Raw genomic sequence first — 20,533 nt, 5'->3', positions numbered from 1 at the left:
CCATTTACCTTTAAGCATCTCTCCTAATATCCACAAGCCTTCAATATGATTTTGACTTACTGAGGACAGTACCTTGTTTTCGTTAAATGTATTCTTTTAATAAAAAATACACATTCAATGACGTAAACCATATATGTGAATGGGCAGGGTGTAACATGCAATTGATTACTATGAGTAACAGTGGAGGGGGCCTCGGAGGTCAGATTCACAAAAGTGTCAGTCCCCCCCATGCATCATTTATAATGCCTTCATCTATGCGTTCCAAAATCCTATACATGGGGTACCCTTACATCACACAGATTCTGCATTCCTAGGATCAGGAAAATGGGGACATTTAAAACTCTGACAGATCTGATGAAAATAGCGTATATGCGTGCACTCGTCCAGCTCTTCTGAAGAACGTGCACCGGAATTCTTCAGGTTTAGAGTAAATATACAATTAAGAGGGAAAAATGCATTGATATAGTTTGTGAATTACGACATATTTATGAATAGGTGTGAATTGCCTTAATTTCCTGGCCCACTGGGCTCACATTTTCTAAGACACACTCACTTCAAACATCTTGGTGGCTCTTAGCAGCTGATACATTGCGTAACCGCAACAGCTTTCTGTAAACTCAACACAGATAGACTCGACATCCTTATGTGTAATATACTTGTTTCTGTCTGGGTGATTCGCAAACAATGCACTCAGCCAGGAGTTACAATCATTTCTACTCATGTTATATTTATTTTATTTTTTTATACAGTTTTACATAGTGCGAGCTTTACCCAAAGGTGTCAGAGTGCTTTACAATAGAACCAAGTAAGTTACAAAAGGTACACATGATGGAGTTTATACGATACCAATTAGATATACAATCAGGATTATTCAAATCAAAGTATGGAATATGTATGCAAGGAAAACGTCCTATGAATTGAGTAAGGAAGAATCAAAGTAAGCATTACATTATCTTAACCCTGTGGATTAATGTAATGTGGTAATGTAGGTCCAGTCCTTCTTGCCAAAATTAAGTAACTGTGAAATGCCTGTCCCAATCTGTGCTAAATTCACGTAATTTGCTTTAGAGTAATTACACAAAATTTCAGGAAAAATAAGTGAAACAATGCAGAATTACACATACGCAAACAAAATGCAAATCCCTCTTTTATTGCTATATTTAACAGTGAAATGTATCCTTGAATCAATTTTTGATGCAAAGACGCATTTTACCCCAGAAATAGACACACGGCTCAATTTTCCTGAACAAATAACACTCATGTCCTGATTGGGTTGATCGGGTTTCCCAAGCAACCCTCCTGGACAGACTTGTACTGCCAGCCTCCAGGGGAATGTTTTGAGATGGTTTTCATCCTTCTTAAAGGAACACAAGCAGGCTGCGCCCCTTGCTCATGATTGCTCCACCTTTAAAATCATTACTTGTGCGGTCTGCAGGTAGAGGTGGCTTTTGGACAGATAGTGCCCTGGGCAAAATCAAAATTGGCGGGCTGGAGGAAAGCGATGGGGGTAAAAGAAAGGAGGGCCGTGAAAAGAAAACCAGCCAAAATTTGAACATGGGGTTGAGTATTTAACACACTTTGCTTTGCAGCCAGGTCAGAGAGAGACTGCTGAAGCCAGATCTTGTACCCTTCTGAAGGTGCACGCCCTGGGCTTGGGTCCTGCACACCCACTCTAAAGTTAACCCCATCCCACAGGGCTCTTCATTGAGCCTATACTTTTTAATCTATATGTGTCACCACTAGATGATCTTTTGCCTACTTTGGCTTTCAATTCCACTCATATACAGAGCGTCTATAGATCATATTGTGATTGGAAGAAGTGCAAGGCTCCCTTAATAAACAATTCAAAGTGTCTTTCTTCTGTGGTTGTCTGGATTAAGTGCCAATTCCTTGAGACTCAACACTGACTAGACAAAGATCTGGTTATTTGGCAATTGCTCCTTCTGGAATTCAAACTGGTAGCCTGGGTCCTTAGGAGTCTATCGCAATCCTCTGCCAAGGCCCACAATCTGGAAGTAGGTTTTGACGCTAAATTCTCTTTTGAGACTCTTATTAACTTAGAGCCACCAATATTTTTATAATGAGGGTTTGCAGCAACATTCTTCCCCTCCCATTGCATTTAGGTAGGAAAACTATGGTACACTGTCTCATCAGTAATAGGACAGATTATTGTAACTCTGTTTATTGCCTGTCCAACTGTCTCTTTGACAGGCTACAACTGATCAAGAATGCAGTTAGCAGAGTTGTTCTAAGGCCCCACAGATACATTACGATTTATCATCATCTTTCTTCACTCCTTTGGCAGCTGGTATATAAGTGCTCCCTCTTTGAGGATTTGTGCTATGTAAAAAAAAAAACTATGCTTGCCTTGGCACTAAATAATTACATGACATATCTGTTCTCTCGTTACTCCCACTCGAGAGTTCTTCGTTCCAGTTCTTCCCATGTAGTAAACATCCCTTCGTTTTCAAGGATGGTGACCAGTCCTTTTTGTTCTTGACTGCACAGGCATGGAGCAAGCTTCCACCTGCCGTTTGTGCAGACCAATATCTTCTCAATTTGTCTAGCTCATTGAAAATTCATATCTTTCAATCATAAACCATCTTTCCTTCTTTTAACTCGAACACCAGGACACTATTGGGTATTTGGCACAGTCTGCAGATTTTAAGTCAACCAATTAATCAATCAAATTAGCCATCCTTATCATTTTTGTAAGTCATTCCTCTTTTTGGATTGTCAATGCTTCAAATCAGTTTCCCTGAACTTATTAACATTTTTGATGGACAGATCAGTGTATCCTTCTACAGTACAACTCAATGTAATGCAATGCAATATACCTAGAAATAGGAAGAAATTTGGCCCTTCAAAAAATGCAACTTATGCTCAGATTCATCAAAGAGCCATATAACTAGTTACAAATACAACTAGCAATAATATATATAAAGTGCAATACCAGTTTGTAAATCCCTCTGCTTCACAGGTAATGCCCCAAAATGAAACCTATCAAGCCACCATTCTTCTACAGTTTGACAACAGTAATTACATGCCTCAAATTTGCATCCATTGGAAAAAGATATAGGCACAAAAAAACTGCAGATCTGCATAGATTTGCCAAGTAAACTTGGTCAACAGATGCACAGTTCATGGAAACACTTGACTCACACAACATGTACCAACCCAAATTTCAATTTGTTGTAGACATGCATGGGGTTAAATGTGGACTGCATGCAGCAAAGCATGAGTAGATTGGGGTATTGATTTTACGACAGGTTTTGAAAAATGTGCATCTGCATAGACCATCTTTAAATAGGTTTATTCAAATAATACCAACTGTTCAATAATTCAAAACCAGTGTAAAAACCATTTGAAAAAGGATTCCTGTCAATCACGCCAGGCGAAAAAGGTTTCAAATTATAGGTGTGATAAGGATGGCAGAAAGTGGAGAGAGCTGGGTGACCAAAAGAGTAGTGAAGTGGGAATGGGAGATATTTCAAATATAGGAGCAGAATGAAGAGGGGTCGGTGAGGCAATGGATGAGCTGAAAAAGCAACATCAAAGCAAGGGGCTAGGGCAAATTGAATGTTTAAACAGCACATGGGGGAGAGAGCAAGGACAGACCAGCACTCCCATGGAGTGCTTGAAGGAACAACATAAAAGTAGTTCCCTGAGTGCAAGCAATGTCATTATTGAGTGCTAGCAATGTCAACTGTGGTAGGATACAAGTCAACCATTCAGTACACTGACAGGGTGAACAACTGTTGGGTGGGACAAGCGCAATAATAGGGAGGAAAGCCCTTCAGTCAAAAGGAGACAACTGAGATAAACTAGAAAGTCATCCAGTCATGAACAATGGGCTAGCCTGAAACCTACTCTAAGTATTTGTTATGTATTACAAAAAATATGTGTTGTTGTCAAGACTTAAATGTGACCTGGGGTCTATCACTGTGGATCCATTACAAACATAGATGCATACACTATCCCTTCACTTTCTGAGCAGTCCCTCAGAGGAAGATTAGAACACAGGCATATTCAAATTAGAAATAATAGGTCTGTCCAAAAGCCAGCAAAAGCTGTATGTAGCTAAGACTTAAAATGTATGTTTATCTACTGTTCAGATAAATCCAGGAAGTTGAAGACAATCTATGCCTTGACAGTGAGTTTTGTCAAATCAGAAAGCTAGAGATTAAATGAGGAATGAGTCGTGTAAATACCTTAAGTTGGATTCCCACAATGACACTTGCACTTTAGAAAATATCAGGGAGTACCAGTGTCTTTGGATGGACTAGTACATGGCTGTGTACAAACCTTCTTGTCAGACAGGTCTTCCGACAACCATGTACCAATAGTGCCTAATGTACAGGATTTGAAAGGGAAGACTGCTGAATATTCAAGAAATAACTAGAAGATATTAACCGGGGTGTTTGATCTTCATTTTCGCTGGTCAGGCGGTGTGTCTACAAAGAAACCTCAGTTGATGCGCCTTAAATGGGTGCAGGGTTATTTGGATTGTCTCCTGGGGTCTGCATAAACTTTTCGCATAGCTCAAGCTGATAGGACACTATTCCAGGGTATGTATCACAACTCTTAACTTGACCACAGGAAGCTTACTCATCACTGTCATCTTCGCTGTCTTTAGTTAGGGCCACTGGTGCTGCTATATATTACTTCCTGAAGCTGTATGAGTGAAGGGAAGCTGTATGAGTGAAGGGAAGCTGTATGAGTGAAAGGAGTGGCCATCACAAAATGAAAAGGGTTCTCTAAACCTGAAATTATGATAGGGGAGTAACAGGCGGATGGAAACATGGGATATAGATAGAGGCTCACAGGGACTTTGGCAACCACAACAAACATAAGCACGACAGACATAGGGTATGGTGGGTGAAAGGAGCACCTGGAGCCATTAGCCGAACTGCCAGAGCCATGACAGCGATCAGTCTTGATATGCGAGAGCCCTACAAAACCAGCACAAATATTAAATATTCAAAATATCAAAAGGTGGTTTAGCTGGCCCATTGATTGCCTTGATTGGTAATTATTTTTTTTTGTACAGTGACCTAATCTGAGCTCACAGGCTCTTCTCCCTCCATCAAAGCCAGCTTTACAGCCTCAATAAACACAGTCATTTTACACACATTGAATGTAATAGAGCATTTCCACGATTTCATTAAGGACGGAGATGATTGAAATATTTGGATTTAGCACACCAACCTGTCCTAGTGATTGTCGGTCCAAACTGGCACTCCCGATGTATATGTGTTTTCTGTCAACAACCCAAAAAGATGCGTGGAGCCGGCCTTCTGTGAAAGCTGTCATGTTCAGGTACAGTACCTCTGCGTCTGTGAAGAAAAACATTGTTAAATCAGTAAGATACGATGCGAGAGAGCTTCTTCTGTGCACAATATTCCACTGTGGACAAGCAGCTGTTCAAGGGTTTTAGATGCAAGTGTACTGCTGGCGGTGTCTGTCATTCGTTGCATTGCCTCAGCTTTTGGTGCATATGTGCCACTTCTTGAAGCACTTCAACACAATAAAATGAGTTTGTTAAGTAGTATAATTTATATTTATGTTGCTATATAAAGCACCTAGAAATAATTTGGTTTCTGTTACAGGGCTCGTGCGGCCTATTACCCCCAAGAGTTCAAACGTAGCTCCAATCCCACCAAGCTGATTTTTAAAGTCCTTAAAGACTTGACTGCCAAAAGAGCCCCCGCAGCTGAGATCTGTTCTGAGTCTCACTGTGAAGAACTTGCTACCTTTTTCCTGGAAAAGGTGCAGACCATCTATCGCTCCTTCCCTAGCGTCGTCCTCCAGAGTGAGGACCAGAGGCCCAGCTCTACCACTAACGTGGTTCTATCGGTACTTCCTGGCATTTCTGAAGTGGAGTTGGACAGGCTGACGGCGAAAGTTAAATCTGGGTCTCCAGCGGATCCGCTTAGACCTGTGCAGTTGAGAGAGTCGGCTGCTGTGTGCCTTCCCCCTGTCCGCGACCTTATCAATCTTTCGTTCTCTTCTGGCATAGTACCCACCAAATGGAAACAGGCCTATGTCACGCCTATCTTGAAGAAACCTGCGCGGGACCCGCTTAAATTAGAGAATTATCGCCCAATTTCTCTTCTCCCGTGGGCCGCTAAAGTTGCTGAGGCTCATGTGAATGAGACCCTGTCGAAACACCTCCAAACCGCTGATATCCTTGACCCTTGTCAGAATGGGTTTCGGGCAGGTCATAGCACCGAGACATCTCTCCTTGCTATGACGGAACATCTGCGTTTCGTGTTGGATTCCGGTCAGACTGCGGCACTGGTGTTACTTGAACTCAGTTTGACACGGTTTCACACGTGATACTGCTGCGTCGTCTGGGAGAAGCAGGTGTCTCTGGGAGGGCACTGGATTGGTTTCGGTCATTTCTAGCAGATCGCACATTCCGGGTCGCTATACCCCCATTTGAGTCCAAGCCCTATTCCATTGAGCAGGGAGTACCTCAGGGGTCGACACTTAGCCCCACGTTGTTCAACCTGTATGTGCAGCCGCTGGCTGCGGTCGCCAAGCAGTGGGGCCTGAATATGGTATCCTATGCTAACGACACGCAGCTGGCGGTGGCCCTTAGCGGGGATGCAGTCACCGGGGCCTCTAGGTTCAGGGATGGCCTGACAGGAGTGGCCGGCTGGATGACAGCGAACTGCTTGCAGCTTAATGCAAAGAAAACAGAGGTTCTAATCGTGGGCAAACGCAGCAACCTCTGGGGCAATCAGTGGTGGCCCTCAGAGCTAGGTCCAACTCCCATCCCGGTGTCTGAGGTGAAAAATTTGGGTGTCTGTTTAGATCCCGCCCTTAGCTTTTGCGGACACACCAAAAAAGTAGCTGCTACCTGTTTCGGTATATTGCGTGAGCTTAGGCCAGTCCTGAAATTTTTTGATGCCCCGACCAGACAATTGATAATCCAGGCCACTATACTCTCGCGATTAGATTATGCGAGTTCACTCTTGTTGGTGGCCAATCAGGCGGAAGTCATCCGGATGCAACGTGTTCAGAACGCTGCGGCCAGAGCCCTGGTGGGCTTACCTAGGTTCTGCTCGGCGAAAGCAACCATTCATAAGCTCCATTGGCTCCCCATGGCTCAAAGGATCGAGTTTAAGACTCTTTGTCTTTCTTTTAAAATTCTCAAGCTGTCTTCCCCCCAGATTTTGGCGCATCTTCTCACCACATATGTTCCCTCCCGCTCTTTGAGGTCATTGGGTCAAAATCTGGCCACAGTTCCACGATTCAAACGTTCTCGGGCCGGAGGTCGGTCTTTCCGTTACCTCGCGGCCAAGCTCTGGAACTTACTGCCAGCTCATATCCGTGCCCTAGAGGACTTGTCTGCTTTCAGGAGGGCCATCAAAACATTCCTCTTCCCTCCTGGCCCATAAGAGCGCCCTTGGGCTATTCTTTTTTGCTTTCTGTTCAGTTATGTATTGGTATTTTCCTTCTGCCAGTCAATAGCGCCGGGACGCCCCTTTGCTGGGGCAGCTGTGCGCTATAAAAATCACAATAACATAACATAACATTAATAAGCAATAGTCCCATCTTCCTCTTCTGCTTCCTCTTCTCCATTCTCTTCTTTGTTTGTTTTCTTTGTTCGTTTTTATTATTATTTTTCCTATTCATGTGTTCGCCCCTATGGAGAGAGACCCCACAGTCTTTTGATGTGAGCGGTGGCTGAATTCCCACACTCCCAAGAGAGAAGATCCCTTAAAGGTAAACCAGTTTAATTGAAGGAAATCTCGATCACCTTGGATAGGTTGTACTGAACAATAAGTAAATGTGAAAATATTTTTATAAGAGGGTTTACGTAGCAATTCCATCAAAGAAAAATACAGTTAAATAAATGCAGAACTTAAATTCCATACCAAGTTTATGCAAACTAAAGGAAAGATAACGTTATAAGTAAGTACGAAAAATAAGCAACAAGTAGAAATGTGGAACGGAAAACATACCCAAAAGGGCATGCACTCTACGCAGAAAGAAAAACTACTCTGCAGCATAAACAAATGGCCTTGCAAATGTATTTGTAAATCACCAACTTCAATCCAACATTGTGCATGTGTTTGTTGGCAGATTGAGGTGACTAGGCCCAATTTGTCCAATTTGGTTAGTTTTCCTGTTTCCATTGACATTTCTTCTTTTGTTTATTTACCGAATCCACTGCAAAATGTCCCTTATTTTAGTTTGACTTAACATATTGAGTTGTTTTCTCTTTTTACAAAAACTTGGCATGGAATTTAAACTCGACATTTATTTTCTGTTTTCTTTCATTGATTTCTTTACAACCCACTAACCCAGAAAGAAAACTCGAAAACGTATTACCAGGGAAATAGAAAACTAAGGACATACCATTGTGCAAAGTAAAAACGAGGAAGCAGGAAAAGCCACAAGAATTGACGGCAAATAAGTGACAGCAGCAAATAAAATGTGCATATCATCACGGTGGAAGCTTTGTGGTCTCTATGGTTGCTCTTCGTATTTGCAGCTCTAGTCTGATGAAGGTTACTGACAACCCTTTCCAGTCACCGCATAATGTAGACTCCATGGATATCTTTCGCGTATCTATTGCTCAAGTGTCAGCCATGGTTCGGTTAGCCTCTGTGTACTAAACACCAGTTATATGGTACCTACTACCTAGACAGGCACCGACCAGATCGTTCACTCTGTTGGTAGGGATTTGAGACTTGATTTGCCTTTCCAACAATCCACAGAAAACAGAGCTTCTGAGGGCGACTCTGGTGGCTTTTCTGACTGCAAAGTATGGTAGCCACCTGACAATGCCACCAGTGAATAAAAAATGGTTCTAGAGCAGCGTAATGTTTGCTCCACTGTTTCATAATTGATTAGGCCATATATGTCTACTTATGTCCTTAGGCATTAGTGTGACCTAATATGATTAATGAGGTGTAGTGCTCTTGAACCAATATAGAAAGTGCATTAATCGTGTAATCTTGACATTTATATGTGTGTGCACATTAACGTTTTCCTTTACAGTAACAATGAATTGCAGCTCTGATATATATCTGCATGTGTTTGGCTCGAATTACATTGTTAATCCTTATGGATACACATACTCATTTAAATACCAGTTTGCATATATTATATAACGAGAATTAGAACATTGGAATGTTGGGAGCTCCACTGAAAACAATGGAGTGCTCCGGGCTTATAATGGCTGGTATAAGCCTAGAGCTCCAACATTCCAATGATTCTTTGTTCACAGCTCTGGCTGTGAATAAAGGCTTCAAGGACCCTGTTCTTTTTTGTTAGAACATTCTAGTGCCAGAATGTTCTAATAGCCTTATAGCCCTTCGTAGCTGGGCTATACTGGCTATTAAAGTCCCTCTCCCTTGTTAAAGGCCCTCGCCTTTGGCTCGGGGCCTTTAACGCTGGAGAGGGACTTTAATAGCTGGTATAGCCCTCTACGGCAAGCTATAAGGCTATAATATGAATAACATTTCGCATTTGTAATGTGACTGTCTATGTATCTGTAATCACACATGTATTGAGATGCTTACTATACTAAAATTGACCAAAGGCCTTAAGGATTTAGATTTCGGAATGTTTTAACCTTCAACATGCATGTTTGCTTCGAGTGCAATGTCTTTCTCTCCTCTGCAGGAGCAGTTTCATGAAGTAATGAATAAAGAAAGGTACATTGTGTGAAAGAGCTAGGGAAGTTGGCAAGGAGTACACTTGACAAAGACAATAAGACTAACGAACTCCTGTCTGTGCAGAATAAGGAGATGAGGGGAAATCCAAGGATGTTCTGAAACCTGTGGATCAAAGAAGGGAGTCGCAAGTGTAGCTGCCAAAAAGTATTGTTTGAAGATGGACATTAATGAGACCTTTGATATGGGATTCTAGAAGGTTCTTTCTGTGGGTATAATTAAGCAACACACTTCAGCTTCGTTCAGATTCCTTTCAGACTTGGAGAGTTACAGACCTCTTTGCGATATTTCTGTTGTGTGGCTTTATGCAGTACAATATTCTTTCTTTGAAGAAATTCTACAGAAGCTCCGCTATGCTGACACCTTTCTACTTTATTGGATCTAATTAAGGTTCTCCTCAGCTAGCATTAAATAGCGTAGCTTATTCCCTCATGCATCATAGGCAGGAGGACAGAAACTTTCAATCTAACCATCAGACTGTATTTCTTATCCTTTGTATTGTGGCTACTAAATTCCTTATTTGCTCTCTGTTATTGAGGATACATTTTGTGCACAAATTTGGCTTTCCGTTGGTGATTCTGTATTTTTTATGCTACGTTTCTAAGACTGATTTATATTACTTTGGCTCTGAATTTGTAATACGTCCATACTTAATCTAAATTATTGACCCTGACCTTTACTGTAAGATCAAATGGGTTACACTATAATCACAAACTGAAATTGATCATAACTCCTTTTATTCCTCAGACACACAAGAAAGTTCCATTGCAAGGGGTAGGCAACAGGGGCACGACTACAGTGTGTTGTCAGTTCAGTCTTCACTTTTCTCTTGAATAATAATAATAATGATGTACTACTACTACTAATAATAATAACAACAATAATACTAAGGATAATAATAATATGTGCTTAATAGCAATAAAAACAGCACTTTTGCCATTTCGAAGCACTATAAACAAAAGATGTTTCTATTGCCAACTTTATCGATTTATGATAATCGAAGCCAGATATCTGTGCTTCGCTTTTGAAGGAATTATAGAAGAAGGTGGGAATCTTATTGGGTGACGTTAACTGAGAACGAGCACAGGTTACTATTAAACCCTACAACCATATGGACCCCAAATATTTTGGGCAACCACAGCATCAGCATAAGTTCCTGACCACTCAAGTAACTAAGCATACACAAGAGATGATGGACGGAGCGCTGAAACTTTTCAGACTCTCACTCCCAGTCAAAGACCTGGGTTGAATCCATCATTGCTCTTTAGCTTACTTCGCCACCCAAGTTCAGACCCAGCCATATGCAAATTAGTCTTGGCACCTGGATGATGAGGGGTGTTACCCCGAAACCGGTCCCAGGATGCTTGTTTCCTGTCCAGGGAAGACCTGGCTTGGCAGTTTGGGCTGAACTGTTCCCATGAGGAACAGGGTCAAGACTGATTGGCACATGGCTAGGTCTGAACTGGGGTGGGGATTTGAGCTAAAGAACGATGATGGATTCAACCCAGATCTAATGGTGACTGGGGGTGAGTGTCTGAAAAGTTTCAGAGCTCCGTCCATCATCTCCTTGTGTTTGCTTTGTTCACCCTCAGTTGGCAGGATATGCCCAGAAGTAGGTCTCTTGCTTACTTTGCCACTGGATTCAAGCTAGCGTGGCTGATAAGGGGTATTACCCCAAAACCGGTACCAGGATGCCAATTTCCGGTCATAAGAAGACCTGGCTTGGCAGTTTGGGCTGAACTGTTCCCATAAGGAACAGGGTCAAGAATGATTTGCATATGGTTGGGTCTGAACTGGGGTGGTGAACTGAGCTAAAGAACGATGACAGATTCATTTCAGCTGTAATAGTGACTGGGAGTGTCTGAACATTTTCAGTGCTCCGCCCATCATCTTCTTGTGTTTGCTTCACTCACGTAACTAAGCACTCACATGAACCCTAAACTTACTATCATATTTGCATATATTTCTATTACATCAATGTTAGAAAAGGGGGTCTCTAATTGGCAGAGGCAGGTCCCTTTGCCAAATAGGGACCCTTCATCCTAGTCAGGGTAAGTGGGATACACTTCTAAAAAAAAAAACTTTGCTCACCCCCTTGGTAGCTTGGCACAAGCAGACAGACCTATCTCAGAGGCAGTGTGTAAAGCATTTGTGCACACATACAGTAATACACTACAAATGGACAGCCTACCAGTTTATAAAAATAAGTAATCTTTATCTAAACAAAAACAAGACCAAATACGATAAAAATCCACACTACAAGACTATCAAAAAAGTTACTTTGCAAGAAAATCTTTAAATTACATAAATAGCTGGCAAACACAGTTCTTCCGAGTCGATAGCTCTGTCCGGGGCTACCTGGATTTTGAAACAACAAAAGTCTAACAGTTCCAACCGACGGCATCAGTCCACGTCAGCTTAAGCATTGACAGACTCTTGAACAGTACCTTTACTCGTTGTGGCCTGCACATAGGTGCGAGTCAGTCAGTCGAGGGCAACATTCTCGGATGCGTTGCAAACAAATGGAAGTGGTGCAGGGTGCGGTGCCCTCACGATGCAGTGCAGGCAGCAGTTCGGTGACGATCTTCCAGACGGCGTTGCTGAACCCAAGGCTTACGGTGCAGTGTGAGGCTTGCTCAATGCAGTGCTGGCAGGTTGCGGTGCAGGCGACGGAGCTGGTCGATTTACCGGTCAAGCAGCAACAGTGTTGTGACATCCAGACAGAGTGAGATGAGGTGGTGCGGAGTGCGGTGCCCACAGGAAGCGGTGCAAGCATCGGCTCGGTGGCGATCGTCCAGACGGTGTCGGTGAGACCAAGGATGCAGAACGAAGTGTGCCGGTCCTTTCTGCGAGGCCTTCAGGAGCCCAAAACTGTGACGGACTCAGTGACAGAGTCAGTTTCCCTTGTCTTCTGCGGCGACTGAAACCAGCGGTTCCAGAGGTGGTGCCCAGAAGGATGGTGAGGTCTTTGCTGTTCCTGAGACCTTATGACGGGGGGCAAGCTCCACTTCTAAGCCCTTGGAGACTTTTCTCAAGCAGGATACACACACAGTTCCTCTCCTTGGTAGAAACAGCTACTACAGGCCAACCCCAGACAGCACACAGCAAAGAGACAGTACTCCTCCTCTAGTTTCTTCCAGGTCTTCGTCCTTGTCAGAGGTTCCTCTCGAAGTCCAAAGTAATCTAAAGTTCTGAAGTGTGGGCCCCAATATTTATACAGGAAAATCCTTTGTTCTCTGGTGGCAGAGAATCCCTGTGCTTACTCAAAACCAGTTCGGTCCTATCTGGTGCAGATTCCTGGCAGGAGGTGGAGACTGCATTGTGTAAGGCAGACCAGGCCCATTCAGGTGAAAAGGAAATCACCTCCCCCTACTCTAAATGCAGCCCAAGTCTATTCAGCACAGCCCTGACTCACCTTGGAAATGCAGGACACACCTCACCCACCCAAGTGGCTGTTTGAACAGAATGCACATCCCCAGCCCCTGTCACTCCAAAGCCAGACAGTCAATACACAACCTAGCAGAGGCACACTGGATGGCTTAGCAAGTAAATACCTACTTTCTAAAAGTGGTATTTTCAACCCCAGAATGTAAAAATCCCCCTCACCAAAAAATGCATCTTAACATTCTGATTTCAGGCATACTAAACTTCACTTTCCCATCTTGTCCCAATGGTAAGTTATATTTATAAGGTGTTATAAATAAACTTCCATTCTGTCCTATGGGACAGACAGCCTTTCAATAGTGAAAAATGAAATTGGCAGTATTTCACTACCAGGACATGCCATACACATCAGGGCATGTCCTATCTTTCACATACACCACATCCTGCCCAGAGGGGTCCCTTAGGCCTACCTTAGGGGTGACTCACATGTGAGAAAAGGGACTGTTAGGGCCTGGTAAGTGGGTAGACTTGCCAAGTCGACATGTCAGTATCAAACTGCGCACAGACACTGCAGTGGCAGGTCTGAGTTACATTTACAGGCTGCCCATGTGGGTGGCACAATCAGTGCTACAGGTTCACTAGCAACATTTGATTTACAGGCCTTGGGCACACACAGTGCGCAGTACTAGGGACTAACTAGTAAATCAAATATGCCACTCATGGAATCACTCGTCAATAACAGCATTTCACAGGGAGCACTTGCACTTTGGCACAGCAGTGGCAAAGTGCCCAAAGCATCTAGATCAGCAAAAACAAAGTCCAACACACAGCAAATAACAGGAGGCAAAGTAAAAAATAGTGGGGAAACCTACGTCAATGATGCCAGGTCTAACACGTGTCCCCTCCAGCTGAAATATGGGGCGAACTACCCACCTTCTTGGGAGTTCTCTTCACTAAGGTTGAAATATCTGAACAGACCATCAGCATTAGCGTGTTCTGTACCAGGGTGGTGTTCCACCATGAAGTCCATGTCCTGTAGGGAAATGGACCACCTCAATAGTTTTGGATTCTCATCCCTCATCTGCATCGACCATCTGAGGGGCCTGTGGTTGGTCTGAACCCAGAAGTGAGTGCCAAACAAGTAGGGCCTCAGCTTCTTTAGCACCCAGACCATAGCAAAAGCCTCACGCTCAATCTCACACCACTTCTGTTCCTGTGGAAGTAACCTCCTACCAATGAAGGCTACAGATCGGTCTAGGCCCTCCTCATTTAGCTGTGAGAGCACAGCACCCACACTATGCTCTGAAGCATCTGTCTGCACCATGAATTCCTGTGAGAAGTTGGCTTGCCTTAAGCAGGGGCGCCATGCACATGGCAGATTTGAGGGCATCAAAAGCTTTTTGGCAGGCGTCAGTCCAGTTCACCTTCATGAGCTGCTTCCCGGAAGTCAGCTCTGTCAAGGGGGCAACAATGGTGCCATACCACTTGACTATTCTCCTGTAATATCCAGTGAGGCCTAAAAAGACTCTCACCTCTGTTTGGGTCTTGGGGAGTTTCCAAGCTAGAATGGTGTCAATCTTTGGCTGTATGGTTGCCACATGGCCGCTTCCTACCTGGTGTCCTAAGTACACCATTGAATCATGCCTGATACGGCAATAGTTTGCCTTGATCGTGAGGGTTGCCCTCTGCAGAGACTTCAACACTTACCAGAGGTTGTGCATATGTTCCTCCCAATTGGCACTGACCACTGCGATGTCATCCAGGTAAGTGGCACAGATATCCTCCAGTCTAGCCAACACCTGGTTTACCAACCTCTGAAAGGTGGCAGGGGCGTTCTTCAACCCACAGGGCATAACCCGGAATTGGTAGTGCCCCTCTGGGGTTGAGAATGTTGAACTCTCCTTTGCCCCATCAGTTAAGGTAACCTGCCAGTTCCCAGATGTTACGTCAAACGTCCTGAGGTACTTGGCAGCTCCCAACCGATCTGTGAGCTCATCAGCTCTGAGGATGGGGTGTGCATCAGGTGACTGAATTAAGCCCTCGGTAGTCCACACAGAACTGGAGTTCTGGCATGGCACCGGTGCGGCAGCCTTTGGGACCAAGACCTCGGGCTGTTTGAGGACTCAATCACTCCTAGTACTAACACCTTGGAGACCTCCTCCTTGATGCAAGCCTTGACCCTGTCAGTCACTCTGTAAAACTTTTTCTTCACAGGAGGACTGTCCCCAGTGTCCACATCATAGACACACCACAGAGTGACACTATGGGTCAGGGAGAACAAATCAGCAAACTGTCCCAACAGTTGGCGGCAGTCACTATGCTGTTAAGGAGGGCTGGGAGAGGATTACACCGTCCACTGACCCTTCATTTTCCTTAGCACACTGGAGGTCAGGAAGAGGCTCAGTCTCCTCCTCCATTCTAGCATCTGTCATCAGGAGCATGCCCACTTCGGACCTCTCCATGTGGGGCTTAAGGCAGTTTACATGCAGGACCCGCAAACGGTTCCTTGGAGACTGTAAGTCCACCGAATAGGTGACTTTACTCTTGCTCTCCACCACCTCAAATGGCCGGGTCCATTTATCTTGGAGCGCACTAGGCTCCACTGGGGCCATGACCCACACTTTCTGACCAGAATGAAACTCGATCAGAGTGACATTCTGGTCATTCCACCATTTCATCTCTTACTGGCTGGCTTCCATATTTGCCTGAGCTAGTTGCCTGAAGAGCTTAGTCTGGTTCCTGAAGACCAGCATGTAGCTATATACATCCCTGGGAGGTTTACTGGGAGCTTTTTCCCAGCCTTTTTTTACCAGACTCAGAGGTCCTCTTACGGGGCACCCATACAGGAGTTCAAAGGGACTGAACCCTAAGGACTTCTGCAGTACCTCCCTCTAAGCAACGGCTCGGTGATGATCGTCCAGACGGCGTTGTGAGATCAATGATGCAGTGCGAAGTGTGGTGGTGCCTTCTGCCGGGCCTTCAGGACATGGAATCCTGCGACAGACTCAGATGCAGAGTCAGTTGCCGTTTTCTACTGTGGTGACTGAAACCAGGGGTTCCAGAGACTGTGCCCAGAAGGATGGTGAGGTGTTTGCTGTTCCTGAAACCTCGTGAACAGGGCGCAAGCTTCACTTTTAAGTCCATGGAGACGCTTCTCAAGCAGTTCCTCTCCTTGGCAGAAACAGCTACTGCAGGCCAACCCCAGAGAGCACACAGCAAACGGCAGTACTCTTCCAGTTGCTTTCAGCTCTTCTCCTTGGCAGAGGTTCCTCTTGAAGACCAAAGTAATCTGAAGTTCTGGGGTCTGGGATCCAATATTTATACAGCAAAATTATTTGTTCTCTGGTGGCAGAGAAGCCCTGTGCTCACTCAAAACCAGTTCTGTCCTATCTGGTGCCGATTCCTGGCAGGAGGTGGAGACAGCATTGTGAAAGGCAGACCAGGCCCATTCAGGTGAAAATGAAATCTCCTCCCCCTACTCTAAATGCAACCCAGGTCTATTCCGCACAGCCCTAACTCACCCTGCAAAGGCAGGACAAACCTAATTCCCCTAAGTGGCTGTCTGAACAGGATGCACATCCCCAGCCCCTGTCACTCTAAAGCCAGACAGTCAATACACAACCTAGCAGAGGCACACTGGATGGCTAAGCAAGAAAATACCTACTTTCTAAAAGTGGTATTTTCAAACCCAGAATGTAAAAATATCTCTTACTAAAAAATGCATCTGAACAATCTGAGTCCAGGCATACTAAACTTCACTTACCCATCTTGTCCCAATGGTAAGTTATATTTATAAGATGTTATAAATATACTCCAGTTCTGTCCTACAGGACAGATAGCCTTTCAATAGTGAAAAACAAAATTGCCAGTATTTCACTATCAGGACATGCCATACACATCGGGCATGTCCTACCTTTCACATACACCGCACCCTGCCCACAGAGGTCCCTTGGGGCTACCTTAGGGGTGACTCATAGGTAAGAAAAGGGAAGGTAAGTGCCCAGCAAGTGGGTGCACTTGCCAAGTTGACATGGCACTATCAAATTGCACACAGACACTGCAATGGAAGGTCTGAGTTACATTTACAGACTGCTTATGTGGGTGGCCTAATCAGTGCTGCAGGCCCACAAGCGGTAATTAACAATGAAGGGGAGTGATTCAGTTGAGGGAGTACAGAGACTGGAATCAGTAATGCTATCAAGAAACGAGAAATACCTCTGACATCATCGGTAAGAATGTTCTTATATCGCAGCTGTCTTCTTAAGTGACCCTGGGTTATATTTATTTATAATTTCATATTTCATACTTTGTTTTCAAAAAGGAAAAAGGAAGTTCCTACCACGTGACACATTAAAACATACTCCTCTTAATTTTTTGTACAGCAGCAACTCTTGGCACAGCAAATAACAAAAACAAGTGATATAGAGACTATTTACTTGACATACATATATGTGATTAGTGACCAGAAATAAAACAGTCAAAAGGATAAGCTTTTAAACTTAAAGCAGTCCCACTAATTTGCATACGGTATTGGGACTATGTTTTCTTTTGTCCTCAATATACTAAATTGCAACAGGTCCTAGGCAGGTCAGAGAGTTATTTCACAAACTCCAAGCATGAGCTTCAAACATTCTCCTCAGGTGCGCCTAGTGTGGTGCAAGCAATATTATATCAGTTGCTCTGACCCTCGCTCAGGTGGGAGCCAACGCGTTTCGACCTTCAGTATGTGGGACCAAAAGGAATAATTATTTCAAAGGTTTTCATCAGGGCAGGGGTATATTCATGTTGGACATGGCGGTGCCTGCATAAGTGAAAAAAATCAACTAATGAAGCATTGAGTTGGAGGGGTACTATTTTCATTGGAATTCAGCTCTTTGGGGACTCTTAACATACCATATAAGACTTTCATACTGGATTGAAACGTAGGTTCTCTGTTCATCAATTGTGGTGACTTCTGGGGCTGTCTGGGAATCAGAAATGGAAGGAAAAGGGGGGTGTTATGTCCGGTATGTAGCTGAGTATGAATTTATTCTAATTTAGACTCATGGTACATGCATTGTCTAGTGCAATTACTATTCTTAACTCTGGGTGTGTCATGGGGAACAAGTGGCTTGTGTACAATCACGGTGTGAGTGACATTCTTCGCTGTTTATTCTGAGCCCATACATGAGATTGTATCCCTTCAGGTGGCATCCCGGGGTTCTGATTGGGGGAGTACGTAACTGTGGAGACTCGCCGTGCTCATACCGCTATCACCGCAAACTCCCTTCCACCTTTATGAAGACATGCTGTGCATCCCACATCTAAGTAAGCCCGCATACCTTAACCCAGTTATTCCGTAGCTGTCGCTTATTTCAGTTCTTTTCTTGCAGTCGAGTGCTCCGGCGCGGTTCGTCTGATCCTGGCAAAGGGAGCTGAACCGCGGTTGCGATGTTTCCGCCTTATTTGCGTGTAGTCGCGTCATCGCGTTGGCCAGAATTAAGCCATCTTGCCTGGCCTTGCCTGACTTACTGCATTTCCGTTGTCATGGCGATGTGCATTCCTTTAAATGGTCAAGCTTCGATGGTGGTTTTTATGACCGTACTGAATAAATATGTCTTCCTCGTAGTTGCTTTTTCATCTCTACTTACATTTTATGTACAGTACCAGGCATCGCCCTCATTTGTCCAGATTGCTCAGTTGTCCGGGTGAAGGATCGCAGCAAAAGCTCTTCCAAAACGGGTATGCAGTGTTGTTTGGGCTAATCAGAGAGTGGATTTTTTGCGTGGGTACCATGTGTTAGTTAGCTATGCAAAGCTTCGTCCTTGCCTGATGTTAGAGAACCGATATCTTCATACATAAGTCAGGCAATTGTCGCTTCTTCTTTGTTGAATGACTTTTGACCTATCCCTCACAGGTCGCTTAGTAAGGAAGGAGAAAAATGTGACTTCTGGGACATATAGCCTAATCAGTCTATTTGAAGGTTGCAAGAGAATTATCCACATGAAGCTATCGCGCTCATTTCGTTTGGCCCATTCTCAATCATGTTTAGAAGCATGATATTTTTCGCTTTGAATCAGGATAGTAGTCTGTCGATGTTATTCCCTGTTTGAGTTGGGGGTCTCTAGTTGGCAGAGGTAGGTACCTTTGACCAAATAGGGACCCTTGCGTCTAGTCAGGGTAAGGCGCTACACTCCTAAAATAACCCCTGCTCACCCCATTGGTAGCTTGGCACGAGCAGGCAGGCTTTTCTCAGAGGCAGTGTGTAAATCATTTGTGAACATATACAGTAATACAGTGACAACACTACAGATGGCCACCACACAGGTTGTATTATAAAAATAAGAATTTTTATATGGACCTAACACAAGACCAAATGACAAAAATCCACAATACTGTACTCAAAAATAGACTTTGAAATGTTATCAAATAGCTCAGTTCTCTCAGGTTATAAATGTGACACTTTACTCTCAATGTACCTTGAATGCATAATGCAAAGAAACCAAAAGGGTCGCAGGGAAGGTGATGCGTTGGTTCCTTACATGCAGGGTAGTGGATGCGTCGGTTCCTTACTGCTGCGCAGGGGAATTGATGCTCACTTCCTTACTTTGTGGGGAGGTGATGCGTCGGTTTCTTAATGCTCTCCGGTATGATGCGACAAGATGGCACCTCGATGCAATACTCTTCTCCGGTGCGTTGGGATAAAATGGCGTCTTGGTTGCGATGTGACAACATTGGTGTGATGCGTGCACGCCCGATGGCCATGCTGCGTTTCGAGGATCTTTGGAGCCGCGACAGGCCCTGCGACGCGCTTCTCTGGTGATGCGACGGCGACATCTGTGATGGTGTTCCGCTACCCCAGTGATGCGCCAGGCTTCGGCGATGCGATGATGACAGCGGCAGCTCGCTTCTTCGGTGATGCGACGACAGCTGCTGCGGTGGCGACACGCTTATCAACATTGTTTTGCGGTCCCAGCGACACGCAGTCTCTCAGAAGGCCAAGCACAAAAGCAGGCAATTCAATTCCCAGCAAGGGAATGTAGGGGGGAGCTGGTTGGTGAAGTCTTTTATTCCTGAGACTTCAGGCAGGAGGCAAGCTGTAGTTCAAGACCTTGGAGATTCATCTTCAAGTGGATAGATAGCACACTCAGTCCTTTTCTCCTTTCTTTGGCAATGATGCAGCCACTCAGGCCAACCCCCAAATACACAGCACAGGGGTAGTCTCCTCCTTCATCTTTCTGGTTCTTCTCCTCAGCAACGGTTCATCTTGATTCCCAGAAGTGATCTAAAGTTCTTGGGTCTGGGTCCCAATATTTATACTCCTTTTCTCTTCGTTCTCTGAAGGCAGAGAGGCCTTTCCCCAGTCCAAACCAGTTCTTGCCAGTCCTGGAGCACTTTGTTGACAAGACTCCTTTTTTCCTTTCACAGTGTAGGCCAGGGACATCAGACGCACCACAGGAGATGGAGCCAGCATTGAG

At 44.4% G+C, this 20,533-nt stretch overlaps 1 protein-coding gene across 1 annotated transcript in view; it reads right to left on the bottom strand.

The window, feature by feature from the left end:
* Nucleotides 1-20,533, bottom strand: part of PLD5 (phospholipase D family member 5) — a 1,381,847-nt gene that overhangs the window by 671,365 nt on the left and 689,949 nt on the right. The window contains exon 5 of the mRNA XM_078646903.1: nucleotides 5,209-5,336. Within this exon, the coding sequence (XP_078503029.1) occupies nucleotides 5,209-5,336 (128 nt within the window). The remainder of the gene's footprint in view (nucleotides 1-5,208; nucleotides 5,337-20,533) is intronic.

The sequence above is a fragment of the Lissotriton helveticus genome, chromosome 6 (genome assembly GCF_964261635.1).
Source record: "Lissotriton helveticus chromosome 6, aLisHel1.1, whole genome shotgun sequence".
Lineage (NCBI taxonomy): Eukaryota > Metazoa > Chordata > Amphibia > Caudata > Salamandridae > Lissotriton > Lissotriton helveticus.
This window is presented reverse-complemented; position numbering and strand designations above follow the sequence as displayed.